Source organism: Ictidomys tridecemlineatus, chromosome 2, assembly GCF_052094955.1.
Source record: "Ictidomys tridecemlineatus isolate mIctTri1 chromosome 2, mIctTri1.hap1, whole genome shotgun sequence".
Lineage (NCBI taxonomy): Eukaryota > Metazoa > Chordata > Mammalia > Rodentia > Sciuridae > Ictidomys > Ictidomys tridecemlineatus.
The window spans coordinates 220,558,482-220,577,701 of NC_135478.1; the positions used below are offsets into that span (position 1 = coordinate 220,558,482).

General features: G+C 38.5%; 2 protein-coding genes across 2 annotated transcripts; both read left to right on the plus strand.

The window, feature by feature from the left end:
• The first annotated feature begins 5,688 nt into the window (after positions 1-5,688).
• LOC101968629 (olfactory receptor-like protein OLF3) lies at positions 5,689-6,645 on the plus strand. Its single transcript, XM_005326708.2, has one exon. The coding sequence runs from the start codon at positions 5,689-5,691 to the stop codon at positions 6,643-6,645; it is 957 nt and encodes a 318-aa protein (XP_005326765.1).
• A 9,188-nt stretch (positions 6,646-15,833) lies between these two features.
• Positions 15,834-16,769, plus strand: LOC101966530 (olfactory receptor-like protein OLF3). Its single transcript, XM_005326621.4, has one exon. The coding sequence runs from the start codon at positions 15,834-15,836 to the stop codon at positions 16,767-16,769; it is 936 nt and encodes a 311-aa protein (XP_005326678.2).
• The last annotated feature ends 2,451 nt before the right edge of the window (positions 16,770-19,220 follow it).

Sequence of the window (19,220 nt, forward strand, 5' to 3'; positions counted from 1 at the left end):
TGTGTCTGAATGATAAGTGAGTTAACTGGCAGCTCTGGGACCTTGAAACTGTTTCCCTTGAGAGGTTTGTGGCACATGAACCGTTTTGCCAGTTGCTAAGGTTCTCTCCGCAGGCAGCACTTGCTGGTTAGACCAGAGACCCAACACTGTGTGTTTGGAGGGTTAGCTTCTGCTCTTTCTGTTGGATATAGGGGTACAGGACTCAAGGATGCTGGTGTCTACTCCAGATCGCACCCTTACGCTGGGGCTTTGTTTCTAGTGGCCCTATTTAAGAACCTGATGAATGTCTGCAACTGGGAGCTTCAATATTGTAGGCTTTCTGGGGGTGATCTGTGGCTCTGCCATCTTGAGTCAGATCTTCAAATGGTTCTTAAAGGGAATAACTCAGTTTTGGAATAGATACCTATGAAATGACTTTCCTGTGCAAAAGACAGATCATTTCCTGAAGAATAGCAAGAATCATGAGTGGGTAGAGACTCATGCAGAGGAAATAAAACTATAAAATTTAGATGATTATGCTATTTCTTCAGTAGAACTGGGGTTTGATATTAGGGTCATTGAAGGTTTTAGATCAAATATTTGTAAACTGGGTAATTTTAGAAAAAAAGTATTGTACCAAAAAATGGATTTCAGTGTGTTCTGCAGAATGAATTGTTCAAGGGTTCTCATGTTTTATCCCATCAGAATCTCTTGAAAGTCACTTTAAAACACAGTTTGCTGGACTCTGCCTGCATCCTTCCTGTTTAAGTAAGTCTGGGTTGAATAAGGCCTATAACACTTTGAAAATCACTGAATTACTTTACCCTTAAGAACAAAATACTAAAATATAGAGGAAAATAGTATTAATAATGGAAATGGAGAATATATCTGAGCAATATTTCAATGTGGGAGTAGAATTATAGAGGTTGAATGAGAAGGGAGATTTCCCCAAGGTTTTGGGTAAGAGTTACAGAGAAGGCTATGGAACCCCTAGTTTACCTTTGTTGTCTGCAGATGAGTGGAGAACAATGATAGTGATATAAACATCTGAATGCTATGAGCCTGCCCTCACTTTTGTGGAATTTTACCAGCTTCCTCCAGAGAAAAGAGCCAACCAGCTCTTTCAGTTCTATAAAAGATAAGAAATTGAGAGGAAGATTGGGAAGAACCTCTTCTTTCCTTTTTAATTATCTATATTATGCCAGAACTTTTATCAAAGACATTGGGCATTATAATGTTAGAAGGCAAAGATAACATTTTTTAATAAATTAGTAGGCCAGTGATGTATGCTTCTTGTTTGAGTATAGTTGACTTGGTATGTAATTAAAGGCCATTAGGGAAATAGATGAATTGGCATGTGGATGACAGAATGCAGCTATGGATAGATAAAATGAGAATATGAATGTTGATGATAGTTGAATAGATGAGTATATATATATATATATATATATATATATATATATACACATGTATATAGTCAATGAGCATTTGACTTGGTAGATGAATAAATTAATGGTTAAAATGATTCATTTAAGGATTTGTGAGGTGTATGCCAGAGAGTGGTAATTCAACCCTGTTCTTTCAAAATTACGTTGAATCTCTCATACGTGCTTTAAACATTGAAGAGTTACACAAAGTCCATCTTTTTCTTCATTCTTTTGCATGACCTTTTCTCTCGTTCTCCATTTTTTCCCTGGAAATAATGCAACTCTCCTTTTGTTGATCTTGTTGGGAGTCCTCAATTTTTCTATGCAATGTCCCTATTTTTGGAATTTAAATAGTACCAGTGGACATGGACTGGCTCTTCCTCACACTTACAAAGCTCACAGCAGTCCTTTGTATTCTTTGTGTATGTCTCAGCAGAATACAGCAGGACACTCATGTCTCCAGAAGGAGAGTGGAATCCTGGAGGTAGATGAAAAGCACATTTTTTTTTTACCATTTGTGGATTCATTCCCATTTGCTGTGATATTAGAATGACCTCAGGCTTCAGTGGAGTTTGGAGTGCAGAGGGGTGAAGAATTACCTTCCACGGGGAGAGGAAGGGCAGCATGCTAGCCATGCCCCTGAGATTTGGGAGTTGTGACAGCAATTAACACTCTAACACCAGAGGGGATCTGAGCTCCACGTTTCGAGTGCAGCCACCACCAGGCTTTATTAGTTCCTGTCTGAGCCCATTTGGGAGAAGCTATGAACCTCCTCCCAGGAATTTTATAAATTAGTCTTAGGTAACTTTTGAGCCATGGAACCCAGGAGGATGAGGTTGCTTAATCTCTATGGTCCACCACTTCTTTAGAGGGGGGCACTTCATGGAAAACAATCCTAGACTGAAGGAGACACATTCATATTGCCAGGCAATGATTAACATTTGAAAATTCCAGCAAGGGTATCCAAAAAAGGTGGTGTATACAGCGATTTTTACAGGGGCAAAATTTGTACCCATTTGATTAGTTAGGCATTCTGGATTAGAGGTATGAATTACAAATGCTGGAATCTTATTACAGTGTAGGGTAATTATCATGCAGCAAATGGAGTGAGAATATTCTGCTTTCCAAAGAATGGAGGCTTGGGTTCATTTCCACTACTTGAGTTTCCAAACTGCAATACTGGCAGTGAGTAAGAGAAAGACTGAAACAGAGGTTTCGGAAAGAGAATAATCATTAATTAAAAATTAAAGATACAATAGATGATTCTGCATCACTTTTAGAGAGAGAATCCTAGGCTAATAAATCATTTATTGAGAGATTGTTATTTATGAACATGTAGTAGGAATATACTACTTTTCCAGTAAAAATAAATTGTCAATTGCTTTAAAGTTTCTTATCAATTATTTCTCTGAGAATGTGTATAGCCTATTTTTATTTTTATACCAAGAGAATTAATTAAAAGGAAAAATGATTAAATGGACTATCAAAGTCATACAGCATTATAAATATGAACTGAAACTAGAATTGAATTCTCTTGATTCTCCTGTCAGGGTCAGTTCCTTTTGAATGAGTTGTGGTAATACAGTGTATAATCCTGGTAGAGCAAGAGAATTGCACTGAAAAAAAAAATATTAGCTTAAATACAGGGAGCAAGAGATGTAAAGAATGTGAGAATTTGCAGAATAAAATCATGATAAGATGGACCATAATTGTGAATTTGATATTGCTCCTGTTTGAGAATTTGGTTCTCAGCAATGGGACTTGAATTATGTGAAAAGTCAGGCAACCTCATCCAGAGAGAAAGTTAGACAATGAAACTTAAAGGAGAACAAGTATAGTTGTCTGAGATTATGGAGTCATGTTTTTCTCTCTCCTTCCTACGTGGCCCTGGGGTCCTTGGGGTCCACACGTTGGGATGGTGGAGACTCTCCTGCCTGCCATGGATGCAATCTGTGTAACAACCACAGGTTCAGCACAGGGCCCAGGAATCTTCCCCTAAATGGAAGTGCCGTTTCCATTGACATCTCTGCTGTGTGACGGTAAGGTTCTGTTTATTCTGACCAACATCAAAGAAAACTAAGCATAGGTGGCGTGTCATAGCTTCATGTGCTGTGATTCTGTATTTAGGACTCTTTTATTCCTGCTAAAATTGTGGAGGTCACCCATACAGAGATTGAATATGATTAAGACTCATTGGAGTGTTGCAGAAACTGGTGCACAAACAAATCCCCCCTGAAGCTTCCTTCTTTATTATTTAAAGGCATCATCTACATAATGATGTATTAAACCATCTCTATAATATGGGTAATATGATCACCATTAAGCTTTACCATGTTTACGTTTGGATTTTGAGCCTGATCCATGGTGTCTAACCATGTACTGTTTGAACTGACATGGAGAGTGGAAAGAATGATTTTTCCGTCATCAGCGATAAGAAGAGATCCTCAATGCATTTAGGTGGATGGTGGGCCCAGTGCATTATGGAGATGGCTTTTATTGAAGGTGTGTTAAAATGATCCCAACAACCTACATTTTTCCTTCATTTGGCTTTCAAACGTACATGACATTTCTATTTTACTTATTATCCTGAGTCCTTGAAGGAACTCCTATGTGTGAGGAAAATGCTTATATAAATATTAATTTTTTGAAAACAAAGCAATTGCCTCGTAAATAAATCGCAAGCTCAATGGGTTAAAAGTAATCAGCTAATAATCAGTAAAACATATTAAAGGATATTTTTGCAATATACTTTACTGAAAAACACAGCATGATAATTGCTACACTTAGTAAAATTAAATTTATTAATAGAATGTAACTAGATTGTGGATCATATGGAAACTCTTCCTTCCACAATATATTTAACTATGTAAACTCTTAGATTTTTGTTTGTTCATGAAAATGATGTAAGTAAAACTGTATTTTCCAAGGCACTGAGTTTGAGGGATACCTGAGAGGCATTTCTAAAGATGGCACACAGCTCTGTGAACCATAAATAAGGTGCTTCTGGGAATACTGCTTTGGTTTGCTCTTCATCAGGCAGGAGAGTGGCATTGTTGACAGTTTCTCCTTCAGCTCAGAGTCTCTAGTCTGGCCTCCACCCTCTGTTTCTGCCTTCTCTCCCTCCTGCCTCGGTTCTCTGCTCTTCTCCTGTATTTGGTAAATAGCGTTCAATAAAAGGAATGTAAATAAATAGGCAGACATGGAATAGTGATGAGTCTTATTTTTTTTTTTTTTAATTAACCTGCTTCTGTTTGATGGCTGTAATTGATGTCGTAGCAAGGATTCATGCCTATTCTCTGTGTTGGTTGATGAAAGTGAATCTTTAAATGTCTGCTTCCCTTTATCACCTTTCCCTGGGATGTTTAATATCAAGATTCCTATTTGATTTCATTTGAACTCAAATCCAAAGAATAGATTCTGAACAGCAGCAGGTTGAAAAGAGATAAGTACATAGAAAAGGATCCATTATGATGTCCTCTCCATCCAACTAAAGACAGAAAGAACTAAAGCCTATCAAAAGGCCCGTGGTTTCCCTTAGAGGTTGCCTACTTTTTCATGTCTACTTTTGTGGAGGAGAAGCAAATCACATTTTTTTTTTAATGCAGCTGAGGCACAAGTGGTTATTACAAACACCCACAGTACACAGTAGTACTTCCACAACAAATATACAAGTACCTTTCCAAAAGCTATCTGCATTTGAATTTAAGTAGATGTGAGTTATTAAATATGCATCTATTTTATAGAGGAAAGCTTATCATTAACCAGAAATCACATACTTGCTAAATAAAATCAGGTTTCAAATCTAGTTTATCTGATTCTAAAGCTTTCCACAAACACCTAACACTTCATAATGATTCTTCATGAAATTGATTCATGCATTTCATCAAGATGGTTGCGGGTGACATATTTGAGGTAGTTTTCAAACATTCCAACTCCGTCTTCACCATTTAATCACTTTACCTACCATTGACAACTATTGTGTGTTTGTTGTAGAAGAATGAATACAAGTGGAAAGGATGCAAAATTTCTAAAATTGCACCATATTACCTCGAGGGTTTAACTGATGCCTGAAATGAGACGTGTTCTTCTTAAGGGTCCTGGTCTATCTCTCTGAAACAGAGTAGATATCAAGCATAGTGGGATCAAACCTTTTACTAGGGCATAATGAATGACCTACAGACTGACACAGCACTGACAGCTCATACACAGGATGCATTTTAAGAAATTAGTCTATTGTTATTCAGTTGCTTCTGTGTTTTTCTGCCCTCTCTGCAGAATCATAATGGAACGAGATAACCAGACATGGGGGAGTGAATTCATTCTCCTCGGACTGACCAGTGACAGGGACACTCAAGTCTCCCTCTTTGTCCTCTTCTTGGCCATGTACCTGGTGACAGTGCTGGGGAACTTCCTCATTGTCCTTCTGATCAGACTGGACAGCCGGCTGCACACGCCCATGTATTTCTTTCTCACCAACCTCTCCCTCGTGGACGTGTCTTATGCCACCAGCATCGTCCCTCAGCTGCTGGTGCATCTCCTGGCAGAACACAAAGGGATCCCATTCCTGAGCTGTGCTGCACAGTTGTTTTTCTCCCTGGGCTTGGGCGGGATAGAGTTTGTTCTGCTGGCAGTGATGGCCTATGACCGCTATGTGGCAGTGTGTGACCCCCTGCGCTACTCAGTCATCATGCATGGAGGCCTGTGCACTCGGTTGGCCATCACATCCTGGCTCAGTGGCTCCATCAACTCGCTCCTGCACACGGCTATCACTTTCCAGCTGCCCATGTGCACAAACAGGTACATTGATCACATATCCTGTGAAACTCTGGCTGTGGTCAGGCTGGCCTGTGTGGACACCTCCTCCAATGAAGTTGCCATCATGGTTTCTAGCATCATCCTCCTGATGACACCCTTCCTGCTGGTGCTCCTGTCCTACATCCAGATCATCTCCACCATCCTGAAGATCCAGTCCACGGAGGGGAGGAGGAAAGCCTTCCACACCTGTGCCTCTCACCTCACTGTGGTGGCCCTCTGCTATGGCATGGCCATTTTCACCTACATCCAGCCCCACTCCAGCCCCTCTGTCCTTCAGGAGAAGCTGATCTCTCTCTTCTATGCCATTTTGACTCCGATGCTGAACCCCATGATTTACAGTCTAAGGAATAAGGAGGTGAAAGGGGCTTGGAGGAAATTATTAGGACATTTCTCTGGCTTAATATCAAAACTAGCACCTAGGTGATTCAAAACCATCACTGGAGAAAAAAGCTTTGCCTGAGCGCTCCCCACCCAACTCCGTGTAAGGGGCGTCAGCTGCATTGCCCTGGTAACCAGGAAGCAGATGACGCAACATGTGCTGGTGTGTTGTGTAGGAGGCTGAGCCGGGAGTTGGGTGTGGGATGTGGGAGGATTTTATGGCACAGCTCGTGTTCAGTGGCTAACCTTCCTTACTCAGTCTTCATTACTATGGCTTTAAAGTACAGATGGTTCCTGATTTGTGATGACTCAACCTACAATTTTTCAATGTCATCAAGTTTCAAAAAAAATATAACACACATTATGTAGAATTTACTTCCGGTTTTAAATGTTGATATCTTCCACAACTAGAGATACATAGTGCGATGTTCCGTGAGGATGCTCTGAGCTCTGTTAGGAAGCTTCAGCTCCCAGGCAGTCATTTGATCTCAAGCATAAAAAGCCAACACTCTACAGTAAACAGTATTGTGAGTCTGTGACATCCAGTTGGTCATATGTATTAAATGCATTTTTGACTTATGATATTTCCAACTTAGGATGGATGTAATCTTATAGTGAATTGAGAGGTGCCTGTAATGGTTATTTTACTGGTTTTGGATTTAGTGCATTCTTTATGTTCATGGATTTATTGATGGACTTTGCATTGAGCAACTGGTTTATATTTATTTCTATTTTGGAAAAGGTTATGGTTGGTGTTCCATTTGGAACAAAGACTATTTTTACATTTGATGATTTGTTCACAGTAATGCGTGCTATACTTAGCCACACCTAGCATTTTTGTAGTACATTAATGTAAAATAATATAAGGAGAAGGTTTTTACACAAACGTTTTATGTATTACTTTGTGTAGGATCTACTGTAATCGTTTCTGAGTGTTGGATTTGAGTGAGTAACGTCACCTAAACTTATCACTTTACTCTGATCTGACCATGGCTTTTTTTTGTACACAATAGTGTTATTAGCTAAGGAAAAGCTGAGATTCTGTTATTTTTAAATAGCAAAAGAACAATTTGACAAGAAAATTATTGTGCACGCACAATAGTCTCATAGTCTAAAAGGCTGGAACAGTCTAATTTCTGAATTTATGGACACTCTGAAATATTGGTAAGAAAATGAGAATCAATGAGATAAATATATAAAATATGAAAGATATGGTTAACCTCAGAAAAGCAGATTCCTTGGACAAGGAAATGAAAGATAGCATAGCTTCAATGTGGATCTTAAAAAAACAAGACAGGTCAGCCCACTGTGCAGAAGTTACCCTCAAGTCCATGTCAAGAGCCCTGTCCTTCCCCACCTCTCCTCCGTGAGCAGGGAGGCTCTGCCCAACCTTCGTAATTCTAATGAGTCAAGATCTGCTGAGAGCACGCCTGCCTTTAGTGATATGTGTGATAAAAAAGAGGGAATGACTGAACGGACAGTTTAGGGGTTGGAGGAGACATAACACAGCAGCAGGTCTTCTTACCCCTTCAATCAGTCCCTAGGGGAACCCTTCTTTCCTGTCTCTGTGTCTTCCTTAGCTCAGTTGATCTGCAGTGCCTCTATTTGAGAACAAAAGACTCATATTCTACAGCCTTGACTCTTTATATTAAAATTGTTCTAATTCTAAATTTTGTGACATAGGCAGATGTCCCCCAAAGTGTCCATGATATTGGGCTGTGGTTGTGTTGGCCTTAATTGTCTAAATATTGGTGGGATGTTTGTACATGTGAGTGACAAGGCATGGTTGATGTGACACTACAGGTGACAAGCCAGAGTCATGTCAGACAGCCATGTAGGAAGGTAATTTTAGATTACAGAAAATTTATGATATAACACAAAAAGTTTCCCCTCGTATTAACACCTTACATAGCCATAGGGCAAATACCAAAATAGGTAATTAACATTGTTGCAACTGATGATACTCCCTTGTTAGCTAAATTTTAATGCTTAATCTAATTTTATCTGTTTCCACACATTTGTTTCTTTTTTTCTGTAGTTTCATCTATTACCCAGGAGTCCATGTTGTATTTGTGTGTTATTTTTCTTTGTAACTGTTTCAGTTTTTCCATGTCTATACTTTTGAAGAGTATACATCAGTTGAATGTGGTACTAACTTAGCATTTCTGGGATAAATCAACTGGGATGTAATATATTTTTTATCTAGCTGAATTTACCGACATAACTATTTTTTTGCATCTATGTTTATGAGTGATTTTTCTCTGTAGTTTTCTTTTTGTAACCCTTTTATCTGGATTTGATATTAGGGTAATGCTTATATGAAGAGGGATTGTTAATTCTGATTCAAAGTTTGGGAAAATTTGCGATACCTCTTTCTTATGTCAATAAAACTAACCAGTGAATCTTTCTGATCTGTTATTTAATTTATAATTTATTTCTGATGAAGGAAGATTTTAAGCGACAAATCCAGTTTCTTCTGTAGGTATCAGGCTATTCTGGTGATCTGCTCATTTTTGAGTGAGCTTTGGTGATATATTTCTTTCAAAATATTTTCCTTTTCCTCTACCACCTCGAGGATGTGGAGCTCATTAATAATGGCTTTTATTATGCCTCTCTTTGCTATGGCACAAGATCAGTCCTGCTTCTTTGCCTTCCTGAAAATTCCAAATTTTGTGTTTTGTATTCCAGGGCTCCATTTTAAGGGCTGTTTGGCTGTGTCCACAGCAGGCAGAAATGACAGCTGGCACCAAGACTAAGGCTTGACCTTCCTGAGGACTCCAGTCGGTGTGTTGTGTGTCTCTCTTCTGCTGCCGGCTGATGAGAATGTGAGCCACTGTGGGCCCTGTGGTAGCTTCCCAGGTTACTCAGCCGGATGGTTATTTCTGGTGATCCTTTCCTGGCGCCTGATAGGCTGCTCACATTGACGCACATGTCAATAGTCACATTCGCCTTCCAACACTGAACCATCTCCCTTTGCAGCTCTCCACGCTTCCCCAGCTGTGAACTTGCTCTGCTCAATCAGGATGATGTCAGGATCCTTTGAGTTCCCCCTTCTGTGTCATGTCTTGGAAACTTTCTCCAGGTAGCATGTAGGGGTGCTTGCAGATCCCTTCATGTGCCTCCTTCTGTCAGGGGTTACTTCCTGCACTGTTTTCCCACGTCTGAGAATCATTGATGAACATGTTTTGTCCGTTTTCTAACTGTTTAAGGAAAGCAGAATAAATACCATCCCAGCTATTCCATCATGGCCAGAAGGTGAATTCACAATTGACTTCTGGTATCCATTTATTTAATCCAACAACTATGCTTAATTTTGGCAAGAATTATAATTTACATATAACTTATTTTAGATCATGTGTGGAGAAAATTATATATTTTAAATTATATAATTTAAATTAAAATAACAGTATTGACTTTTCTTTCTAACCCTAATTTTATTGTTTGCCCCTGTCTTCTTGTTCTGGATATCTATCAGGATGTTGAAGAGAAAGAAGTTCAACAAAAATTATTATTTAGTTTCCTAGCTTACAGGGATGACGTTTGAAATAACTTAAGAATATTAAAATAAGTATATTTGAAATCACTTAAGTAACATATGATGTTTGCTCTATATTCATCTTATCATATCATCAGGTCTTTTTAAAATATGAATTTATCTTAAATTTAAAATAATTTTTGGTATCTATTAATAAAATCTGACTTTTTAATGTGATGAATAACATCAATTATTTTCTAATATTAAACTAACATTTCAGTCTTGAAGCAAACCAAGTTTGTAGTGGTGCATTAAATATTTTTAGACATGGATGTATGTGATTTTCTTGTTGATGTTTATTGGTTTTGGAGATTTCCATCTGTTTTCCTTCCAGTCAGATCAAAGGATAATTTTCCTTTGTTTCACTTTCCCCATGGAGCATCTGGGTATGATGGCAATGCTGACCTTATGCAATGAGTTAAGACATCCTTCATTTCTGTTCTCTAGAGAGCCTTGGGCAATTTTGAAAGTGTTTGTTCTTTTACTATTTGACAGACCTCTACGCTAAACAAGAGGAGCGGCTGTTCTCTTCTTCTCTCAACATATCTTTGGGGATAATTTAAAATGTTGCTTGATTCATTTGGTAATATTTCGAGTTCTCTTTTTCAAGAAATAATTGTCTTTTCTCTCTTATTGCATTAAATGGTATTTTTTCAAAGATGGGGTTTCTGCCTCCTTTATCTTCCTTTTTTTACATATTTAACTGATGAATAAAGATTGCATGTATGGAAGGTGATACTGATGATTTGATATTTGCATTTGTGGTGCAATGGTCAGCACAATCAAATCAACATCCCCTTACCACCTCGCTGCACATCGGATACCCAGAACTCATGTGTCTTGCAGCTGAAAGTTTGCATCTGCTGAGCCATGTCTGCACATTTTCATTGCTTCCAGCCCCATTTTCTCCCTTACCATAGGGTGCTTTTTCATTGTGTTGATTGTTTCCTTTGCTGTACAGAAACATTTTAATTTGATGTGGTCACACTATTTATTTTCACTTTAGCTGCCTGAAATTGTAATTTGGCTTTGTATTCTCTTTGGTATTCTCCTGTATCAATGATATCAAAACATTTTCAAGCATAACTTAAAATCTATTTCCAAGACCCATCAATAAAAGGGGGAAGAGAAGAAATAAATGAAAAGGAAAGAGTATCAAAAAATTTCATCAGCATTGAAAGATACAAATGAATTTAGACCTCTAAATTTGAAAGCTAAATGAGGTAGGACTATTCCAGGGGAGAGGGGGAGGAATGAACTTACTGAAACAGACAGAAAGAAAGAGTTGAATCTTACATATTGGGAAATTTGAATCCATGCATAAGGGTTTTCCATGGAAGAATATTTTAGACCTGGTGAATTCTACCAAATATATGAGAAATGAATTTAGGCATCCACAAAGATATTTTTGTGTGTGTGCATATGCAATATCCAAAACCAGTTATATTTGGGTTTGTATATATGTATGCATCCCCTTCCTCTACTCTATAGGTATTCTTTCTACTTATTCATTTACTTTTAATTCGTACATTATAGTATGCATAACATTGGAATGCATTGGGGTATATTCAGACATGCACTTGGCATAATTTTATCAACTTCATTCCCTAGTTGTTCCCCTTCTCCCTCCCCTCTTCCCTCACACTTGATCCCCCACTTTACCTATTCTGCAAATACCACAGAAATTTACTACTCCCTTTAATCATCTCAAATTATACATCCATTTTATTGCTTTACATTTGGGTTGTTTCCAATTTGTGGCTGTTCTGTTATTAGAAGCAGTATTGTTTTTAACAGCCACACACTAGAAAAAAACCCAAATGTAAATCAGTCGAATGGATGTGTAATTTGAGATGATTAAAAGGAGTAGCAAATTTCTGTAGTATTTTCAGACATATAAATACAAAAGTAGTTAAATAATTAAACATCGACTAGTTAAGGAGACTTTAGTGGTGATTCAAAATGGGGGAAAATCCCACAAAATACTTGTATGAGGTATAATAACTATAGGAGCTATTGCTCCAAGGTCTCGTAGATGGTTCAAGAACAGTTGGACACCCTGAGTCAAATCATTTAATTCATGGCTACCTGGACAAAAAAGCCATACACAAGTTCAAAGTAAAAATTCAACCAAGACTTAGGAGGCTTCTGGGGAATCCGTACTTTGGATTCTCTTCTCACGTGTCTGCATTAATAAAGACTGAATTCTCATTTGTAAAGTCTCTTAAATGTAGGGAAGTGTTTAAAGAGAGGGAATGACCATATAAAATTTCCAAATGAAGCAAAAAATAAATAAATAAATAAAAGTAACCAAAACTTCCTAACAAGCACCCCATAATTGGCCTGTAGAGATTTAACCTCTGAGGGAAAAGTAAGTTACTTCTTCCATATCCCCAACTCTTCCTGGGGCAATGAGGGCCTCCTGTCCTGGGCAGGGCTCAGGCACTTAGAGGCTCTCCAATGCTTACGGGACAGGACACGAGACCAGTGTCTTTACACATGGCCTCCTCCTAGACCCTTTGGTCTTGTGTACATTTGAACCGAATTTGGTTACGGAAGAGCTAAAGGTCCCATTTTGGTATTCCATTCTAAGAAAGTAGCTGCACTGAGGAGGAAGGTCTTTCTGACAACTCCAGGAAGAAAAGCACCAGCCTGCAGCTTTGACTGCTTCAGTGGAAATCACCAAGCTTAGCTGCCATAGGGTGCGTTTCTGGATCTGACTAAAGGGAACATAAATTCTGGTCTGTCCTGCATCATTGGAAGATAAGAAGAAGGGCTGATGACATTGGGGAAGGAAGAAGAGATTACATTTTTTTTTCTGTCAAGTCCTTAACCAAAGACTGGAAGAAGGAAGTATCAGAAAGGGACCAAGGATAGGATGGCACCTGTCAACTCCTGGCAATCTGGACCACAGACAGGTTGGGGCTGCCCAGCTGTTCCCAAATGATACTGGCCAGAATGCAACTTCATCGGAATGCTGGGCTCTGAATGCTCTGTTGCCGCAGCAGAGAGTATCTACAGGGGTGAGTATGCACAAGGAGGTAGGGATGGGTGGAGAGGGTAATGGTCAGCTTCAGGTCACTCAAAGCTTTTATGTGGCCTTGTTAGTTGAGGAGGACACTTGAGAGGCATGACTTTAGGAAGCCTGAGTCTCAGCTCCAGGAAGAAAAGGCAGTTCAGGAATGTTCACCAAGCTTATTAGTGTTTTCAGTTAAGGTATTGCCATCTTGCTTTTGAATATTTGTTTTTGAGTTTTATTTACATAACAAATATTTTTTGTGTTATTTCACTTTTTATCCTTTTTTTACCTTAAAAAATCAGTTTTCCTACTAAACAATGTCAATGAATTGTGCCATTATCCTGCCTAATTCCCTTCTCCAATGGATTAGGACAGACTTGAATGTCTATTCCCTTCACACAGATCAAGAAACTAAGTAATGAATGTGAACCAGGAAATGCAAGTTGATCAGCAAAGCAGTTCACTGATTCCCAGGGAGAGGCACTTAGAAAGGCATGAAGCTGATACAAGGATATGACCAGCTAACCACAGGATTTTTTATTCTCTCTCTAATCAGTAACATTCTGTGCCTTCAAGGGAAGTTATGGGCTAAAGATCATAACAATCTTTTCTTTGTCAAGTCCTTAGAGGAGAATTATTATTATTATTATCATTGGTACCAGGAATTGAACTCAAGGGCACTTAACCACTGAGCAACAACCCCAGCCCTGTTTTGTATTTTATTTAGAGAGAGAGTCTCACTGAGTTGCTTAGTGCCTCACTTTTTGCTGAGGTTGGCTTTGAATTTGTGATCCTCCTGCCTCAGCTTCCCAAGCTGCTGGGATTATATAGGTGTGCACCACGAGGCCCGGGGAGAATTCTTATTATTTTGGAAGAAGTGTAAGTCTTAAAACTCCAAGAGATTGCTATTAGTCACATTTTTCAACGAAGTCTCCTTTTTGCACCTGACACATACTCAGCAACTGTCATATTTAACTATCACCGCACTATTATTTTCAGTCCTCTGCTATCAGAATCTCTTTACATGAATTGTTTCCATGTAATGGCAGAACTAGGGACTACTCCATCATTTCTCAGAGCTGGTTTCTGAATAGTGTCTGTTTGTGGTCAAGCTCCACTGACAGTCCTGGGCACTGAATTTTCCCTGTGAGACCACTAATCCTGTTTTGTATTTACTGTGGATGCTGGTGATTCTTTCATATTTCAACTTTTCCGTTTTCTTTAGGAATAAAAAGGGAAGTTTCCTCTTTATGATAGAAATATTCCAATGTGACTTTCTTATCTTTTTGAATTCTAGGGTAAATAATAAAGAATTAAAGAACATTTAGCACTACTCTATAGTCTCCTGCTGGTATCTCTTACATAATTAACAGACAGGAATGATTGATCGAGCTTAATTCATTCGCAGATAAAGGAAGGACTTTTATATGCTGGTCAGTCCAAATGTCCCAGCACCCTATTGATCTGACGCTAGCTGCTCTTACTGTCACACACATATTCAATGCAAAGTGTGATTCTCATCCTGTGTTCAGTGGTTCCACCTGATCATGGACGACAAGCAGAATCTGTCCAGTTGGGATAGCCATGGATGAGTTTCATGTTTTCCTCCTAAAAGGTAGAGCAATTAGAGGGACAGAGTATGTGACAAATTGAGAGTGGACTTTGTCTCACCCATGAGATTTGTGGAAATCACTTGGGATTGAAGTCCAGTATGAATACAAGGTTACTAAGAACTCCTAGGGTGTTTCTGAACACAGAGCCCTTGAACTTTCTGAAGTTCTATTACCTATCAGTGTTGCAAAGTCTGGGCACAATATCCAGGAGGCAGAAGTATTATTCTCCAGTTACATAAGCTAGGAAAACAGCACAAAGATGAAAGAAGACCATTTCCAGCCAGTGAAACAGTCCATTTTTGAGATGAGAATAGAGTAAAGGGAAAGAATGTTCATTCCAATGAGTTAATTCTTTTAATTAACTTACATTCCATCACATCCTCGTTTCCAGAACTGAACTGTTACTATTCAGGATATATACCAATAAAATCAGTGAGGCTGTGTAGACCGATGCCCATTACCTCTTAGTCAATAGGCTAAGATTTGTGCCAAGTATTTAATTTTATATCATCTAAAAGAAATCCATTGTTGACTTGGTTCTTTTTCTTTACAGGTGCTAACCAACTTCATGACATTCTTCTAAAAGAGAAAGACATACCATCTGGGATTATTTCCTCTTATACTCTAACTCACATGGAGAAAATTATGGGAAGATTTTTTAAGATTAAGCATTTTTTTTTTTTACTGATTCTAAAATGTGATTTTAGACCTGGTTGCCTCTTAAAATTTATTTAGGTTTGTTATTTCCTAAGTTGAACTCTCAAATTTCTGATTATAAAAGGATGAAAATTGAGCATAATATTTTCATAGTTAGAGAATTCAGAGGTTAAAAGGTTATTTCACTGTGGATTCTGAGGCAGTCAGTAGTGACAAACAGGTATCCAACAAAGACATGAACCAAACCCATGATTAGGAATTAGATGTCAAGAACAGGAATTAGATGTCAAGTTTCACAAGTTAATCTTTTAGATTTAAATGTCCAAGTATTTGAATAAAATCTTCCTCACTTAAGGATGAGACATCTGGTCTTTATTGGTTTGTAAATTGAGGTTGGTCCTCAGAGGTTCATGGGCAGGGAAAACCAGACATGGGTGAGTGAGTTCATCCTGCTGGGACTGTCCAGTGACTGGGAGACCCAGGTCTCCCTCTTTGTCCTGTTCCTGGCCATGTATCTGGTGACTGTGCTTGGGAACTTCCTCATCATCCTCCTTATCAGGCTGGACAGCAGGCTCCATACCCCCATGTACTTTTTCCTTAGTGTCCTGTCTTTTGTGGACATCTGTTACACCAACAGCACTGTCCCACAGATGCTCCTTCACTTCCTGTCTGCCCGGAAGTCCATCCCATTTCATAGCTGTGTGTTCCAGCTGTATGTCTCCCTAGCAATGGGCAGCACAGAGTTCTTCCTGCTGGGAGCCATGGCCTATGACCGCTATGTGGCCGTATGCCACCCCCTGCATTACACAGCCATCATGCATGGAGGACTGTGCCTGGGGCTGGCAGCCGGCTGCTTGGTGGCTGGTCTTTCGAATTCACTGATGCAGGCCATCATCATCTTCCAGTTACCCCTGTGTGGTAATGTCATTAATCACTTTGCCTGTGAGATGTTGGCGGTGCTGAGGCTGGCCTGTGTAGACATCTCCTTCAACAAGGTCATGGTGGCCATCTCGGGATTCCTGGTGATCCTGCTTCCCTGCTTTCTGGTACTGTTCTCCTATGCTCGCATAGTGGCTGCCATTCTGCACATCCGCTCTGCCCAGGGACGTCGCAAAGCCTTTGGGACCTGCACCTCGCACCTCACTGTGGTTTCCATGTGCTTTGGAACGGCCATCTTCACGTACATGAGACCTGTGGGCGGCTCCACAGCAGAACAGGAGAAGATGGTTGCTCTCTTCTATGCTGTAGTGACCCCGATGCTTAATCCCTTAATCTACAGCTTAAGGAACAAGGACGTGATTGGTGCTTTAGGAAGAGTGGTGGGAAAATTTAGTGAAAAAAGGTAAAGATTCAAGGCTTCCTCCTTCCCTCCAACTGTCCAGAGACAATGCAGATGGGGGAAACGATGACTGTGTGTGGGTTAGTTTCGTAGCCTGGCTCTCCACATTATAGTCTTCACTATGTATCACTGCACTGTTAAACACGTGGCAAGTATCAGAACAAAAAGGCTCTTCAGTTGTTCAAGTGGAGTCTGCTTCTGTTCTCCAGCTAGGCCGTAAGCTTCTAGGCAGCAAGGGTCTGGATGTTATCATATTTGTTTCTTGGTGCCTTGGCAATGCTGTTAAATTCCTGCTGATTGGATAATTGGTTGATTGATGCATCCTTTATTATTTTAGTTGTCTTTAACAAAATCTATAAAGAATAAGAGAATAGGAGAATAAACTTTAAAAAGTTTTAAAAATCTCCCCGGAACATGGACATGATCATTTACACAGGCCCTCATTACTTTTGAAAAATAAATTAATTATTTTATCTCATTTTCTGTTTCTTTCTTGCCTTTTGGACAAGTATTCTAATGTGTTTAATGAAATAATTATGTTTGAGAGTACACACTCACACATACACATATGAATATTTACATAAATTACATATATAATGTGTTACTTTCTTATCTTATGCTACATATTAGTTTTTCCCACTAGATATAATATTTTAAAAATCCATACATATTGTTAGTTCACTATTCTGCTATTCACCCTGATCTAGCTATTAATCTTGATAGTGGCTCCCAACTCCCCAGTATCCTATGATTATTCACTTGAGGTCCTGAGTACACACAAAGGAACTGAGTTGCTAGCTCATAGATAATGTTTTGCATACTGGCTTTAAAATCTTCCCTCCTACTTCAATACACAAGTGTTCCTTATACATCTGCAACCTCACCAATATTTGGCATATTTTGAATAACTTTTAGTTTAAAATATATACAATTATTTTATTTTTCATTGCACTAATAAGTACTCAATGCAAGTGTGTTTTCATGTGCTCAGCTCCTGATTCTCACTTGCTCTCACCCCAAACTGTTCTGTGCATGCTTTTCCAATCACCATTCATGGACAGGACACTCTTGAATGCCCATCAATTCTTCATCCATCTAACACCTTTTACTGAGGCTGACCTGACTGCCCTATTTGTTACTGCAAGCTTATATTCTAGCCTCCACTTCTATTCCCTCTCACCCTGCTATTTATCTTTCCTACTAACTCATTTTTTTAATGTCTGCCTCCCACCTTTACTACAGAGGGCAGGACTCTGTTTTGTTCACTACTGTGTGACAAGCATATGAATTAGTGCCTTTACAATAGTAGGCACAAATACATATTAACTGAATGAATCAAATCGTTAGCCATTTGGGTTTACACTGCTATACACACCATGTCCCTTTTCTTTGCCAAATTTTACATTAGCTTTTATGTCATTTTTTGTTGATATATATAATAGATATTAGTTTGTTCCCGTTACAGCTATTGAAAATATACACCTCCAATCTGCCATATCTCCGTTAAATTAGTCCATGGAATTTTTTGTTGAACAGAAAGATTTCATCTTCATTTAATCAAATTTATCACTTTTTGGGTTTTGCCTGTGATTTGTGCTTTGAAGTTTTGTTTTACTAAAACAAATTCTGCAGCTAGGCCACAGATGTTGTATTTTTTATTTGATTAAATTTTCAGCTTTATCTTTCATAGTTATTTCTTTGGCATATCTGATATGCAGTATGCATATGTTGTTAAATACAGGTCCAGTGATATTTTTTTTCCATGAGGTAATTCTTTTATTAACTAGTCAATTATTTACTCACTCATTTGTAGTATTTTTAATATATGCCATTAGGTTTACCTACTTAAGAATCTGTCGTGAGAGCTTTATTCTCTTGGGTTTGTTATTTTGTCTACCCTCGCACAATGTGATATTTTGTTCATTTTCAAAAATATTTTGGTTTTGTGGTAAGTCTTCACACATAGTATGCAATATATTAAATAAGATGGGGGAATTAATTTATTTTCCAAGTTAATTCAGCTATTAGCAGAGAGATCTATCCCATATACATTTTTGTGTCATTTTGTTAGTTCCCCCAAAAGTCCATCTAAGGTTTTGATTGGGTTTGCATGGAACTTGAATATCACTTTTGGAGTAACATCTTTATAATATTACATTATCAAATCTAAAGTATAAAATGTCTTTACAGTCATTAAAAGTTTTTAATGTTTTATTTAGAGAATTAACACTTTCTCCATATTTGTTCACAGGCATTTATGGAATGCTTATTACAGGTCAGGCACTATTCCAGATGTTGGAGATATAATAGTGAAAGGCAAAAATTGTGAAAAGCTCCCTTGGAGAGCTTTCATGCTGCTTGAGGGAAGCATATAGTAAATACAAGAAATAATTAAGGTATACTTGGATGGTGTTGATTGCTATGAAGAAAATAAAATAGAAAAAGGTAAAGAATACTG